General features: G+C 34.6%; 1 protein-coding gene across 1 annotated transcript in view; it reads right to left on the bottom strand.

The window, feature by feature from the left end:
• Positions 1 to 1,714: 1,714 nt before the first annotated feature.
• The window catches only part of LOC119572226 (exonuclease 3'-5' domain-containing protein 2-like), a 7,755-nt gene continuing 6,218 nt past the window's right edge, over positions 1,715 to 3,251 (bottom strand). Inside the window, exons 7-8 of the mRNA XM_037919202.1 lie at positions 3,134 to 3,251; positions 1,715 to 2,946 (exon numbers count right to left, since the gene is read on the bottom strand). The exon at positions 3,134 to 3,251 is cut by the window's right edge and continues 84 nt beyond it. Of these exons, the coding sequence (XP_037775130.1) occupies positions 1,922 to 2,946; positions 3,134 to 3,251 (1,143 nt within the window). The 3' untranslated portion in view covers positions 1,715 to 1,921. The remainder of the gene's footprint in view (positions 2,947 to 3,133) is intronic.

Below are 3,251 nucleotides of genomic sequence, written 5' to 3'. Positions count from 1 at the left end.
GAGAGAGAGAGAGAGAGAGAGAGAGAGAGAGAGAGAGAGAGAGAGAGAGAGAGAGAGAGAGAGAGAAAAAAATTGGGTTTGTCAGAAAGCTGATACATATTCATTCGTAAACAAAATTTCCTTGGATTACCCAAAGATAACATACCTTTGAGACACATTCAATATGTAACTGACATCAGGCTAAGTTATGTTCAGTTGCGGCCACCCCATTACAACTGCCAGACAGCGTTGGCGAGAAATGCATGAGCTGATATATGACAATGCACAATTCCTCTATGCAAATATATATCTTGTGTGGCTATATTTCATTTACGTCAATAGAAACATGACATTGAGCTGATCATTCAGTGACACAGATCTAAGGAAAGTGTTATTGTATTTATATGTATTATCCCCACTTTGAGAATCAAAACGCACGCATGCACGCTCGCATACGGGTACGCACGCACGTATACGCACGCACGCACGCACGCGCGCAAGCACGCACGCACGCAATCACGCGCGCAAGCACGCACGCATGCACTCACTCACACACAATCATTGTTCTCTCTCTTCCTTTCCTTTCCAGTGTCACCAATAAAATACATATTATGTCTGTTGTTGTGAACACTGAGATATAAGTTTGAATGTAGGTGGTTTCTGTTTGTACTTGGAACTTTAAATTACTTATTCCACAAAGATGAAAATAAAAGTTATTGGGTGCTTTTGAACCTGAATTTATTATTTTTTAAATTCTAAAAGTGCCTGTGAACTCATTAAACAGTAACAAATAAAAATATTTCGATTAGTATTCCTGCGTCCATACAGAACCCTATACAAATATGAACTAGGAATCTGCATGCAAATTAGTTATTCATTGTAAATAAGATGTTATTTATGCAAGTTGCATGCACTATTATTAAATACTACTCAGTTAAAACAACATTTTGATTCAATATTGAAAGAAAAAAAAGAAAAAAAGAAAAAAAAAAGATAAAAAAATGTTATATATATATATATATATATATATATATATATATATATATATATATATATATATATATATATATATATATATATATATATATATATATATATACACAAATAATCCCAGTAACTTTATACTTAGACATTTGGGGCAGTGGTCCCATGTATCTCTATGTACATGGTTATGTTTTGTGTATTTATTTAGTGCTATATATTCTTCTTACTCCGTGACAAAAATACGGAAACAAATCAGTTTTAAAAATATATATAAACAGAGAAACTATTTCCTGATGAGGCAGTATAGCAACATAATAAGCTACTGATTTTTTTCTTAATCATTACAAGTTTCCTGAAGAGGCCAACAATGTGCATTCATAGAATTAAACTTTTAAATAGAGATTTTCCTCATTTTCATATACAATATTCTAATCAGAATTATCGTAAAATAGAATCAAAATTTTTCTCTCTATATAAGAGGTACTATATACCTTTAAATTTTCTATCAGTATTCTTTCATATAAATTTTGAAAATAAACAATACATAGCTAGACTACATCATTCTCTGAATTATAACACTTTTTGATATCATTTCTGGAATTCATCAATATTTGAAATAAAAGGATTGCACCAGCAAGTGGCATCTTCATCCCTGACAAAGACCGTGACTGTGGTGCAGTTATATTTTCTTCTCAGAAATATGAAAAGATATGTTTTTAAAATTATAGTTGTATGCCATTAAAAGATTGTGAAAAGTAGTTCTTTAATTTGTACTGCATACTACAGAAAGGTGAGTATTCATCCTGGTTATTAAATCTTTAAGCTTAAGCTTTAGAACGATAAAGTAATAAAAATATATCTGCTCTCCTCTCAAGGCACTGGAAAAAGATATTTAATATGCAACATCAAATGCTCTCATCTAAAAATCATTAAATCCAGAGCAACAAAAAGAATGGGATTAAGCTTCAAAAGTCAGTCTGTCTCCATTTTCTTCAAAAGAGAAATCTCCAAGGCTTTGCCTGGCTGGGGGAGGCATATATGGCACCTCTATATGCCCCTCAGAACCTACTAATGCAATCTGAAACTTCATGCGGTCAGGGTGATCAAGAGGAAGAAAGCTCATTTTTTGACGCATTTTAAACATGTTGTGCATTACTGACCAGCATTTTGGAAGATGCTGTGGTTTCATACTTTCAAGGAAATGTTTGCGCCATCTTTGTTCCAATTTCATGACTCCAGTTTTTTCATACCTTTCATATACTTTCTGTCCATGAATACGATACTTGTCATTTGACACTTTTACCTTCATGTTTGTTGCTTGCTCAAGGTGGTCTTTTGTAATGAAATCCACTTCATAGTATTTCATAATTATCTTTTCTAATGCCTTCACTCTTTCTTCTGGAAGGGTGTCTCGACTTTTAAGCAATGTTCTACCAGCATTTCGCACTAATTTACATTCCCGTTCAACCTGAACCTGGTTGTCATGTTCAATTCCAATGGGAGCATCACACTCTTCAGCAAGCTGTGCACGCAGGAGATCATCCTCACTGTTACTAGTCTGAAAGCAATCACTGCACAAAAGAATAACATCATGACTTTGGTGAGTCTTTAAAATATCTGGGAAATGCTTACGATACTCATGAGGAACAACATTCTTCTTCATTAACTTCTCTTCTTTGCCACATACCACACATTTATTGAGACGTTCTTGAAGGTAAAACTCCCCATCTCCTTCCTGGTACTGTGGTCGTCCAGTAGGTTCAAATTTCAGGCGAACAGTGAGAGGATCTTCGGAGACAATTTCACCTAAGCCCTTCGCAACATACCACAAAGCCTTTTTGGAGTCGCATGTACATAACAGCTGATCATCTGGTGCATAAAGCAGACTATTATAGTAATGTGGTCCTTTACATGCTGAAAACCCATCTTTGATCTTCTTCATCTTTGCAGGTACTGAGGGCTGACCACTACCTTTGCCGACACCTGAGAAGGAGAAATTATATTGCTGAATGGGAATTTCTCTCATATTAAGTTGCTTTTTGGGGTTAGTTTCACAAATACAGTATTAGTATCGTGATTTATGATTTTACTCTGAGTGGATGTCTTATAATGACATTACCCATACATCAGTAGGAGAAAATAACAATCATATTTAAGTAAACCATCTTACTTGGTGCAAAATCTGCTTTTACATCTGTAAACTTTCTGTCAATCCATTGGTGACACATTCTTTGTAAGGCAGACTGTACTTCTTGGTACCAATAGGCTTCTGGAGCAATATATAAAGT

The sequence above is a fragment of the Penaeus monodon genome, chromosome 4, assembly GCF_015228065.2.
Source record: "Penaeus monodon isolate SGIC_2016 chromosome 4, NSTDA_Pmon_1, whole genome shotgun sequence".
Lineage (NCBI taxonomy): Eukaryota > Metazoa > Arthropoda > Malacostraca > Decapoda > Penaeidae > Penaeus > Penaeus monodon.
This window is presented reverse-complemented; position numbering and strand designations above follow the sequence as displayed.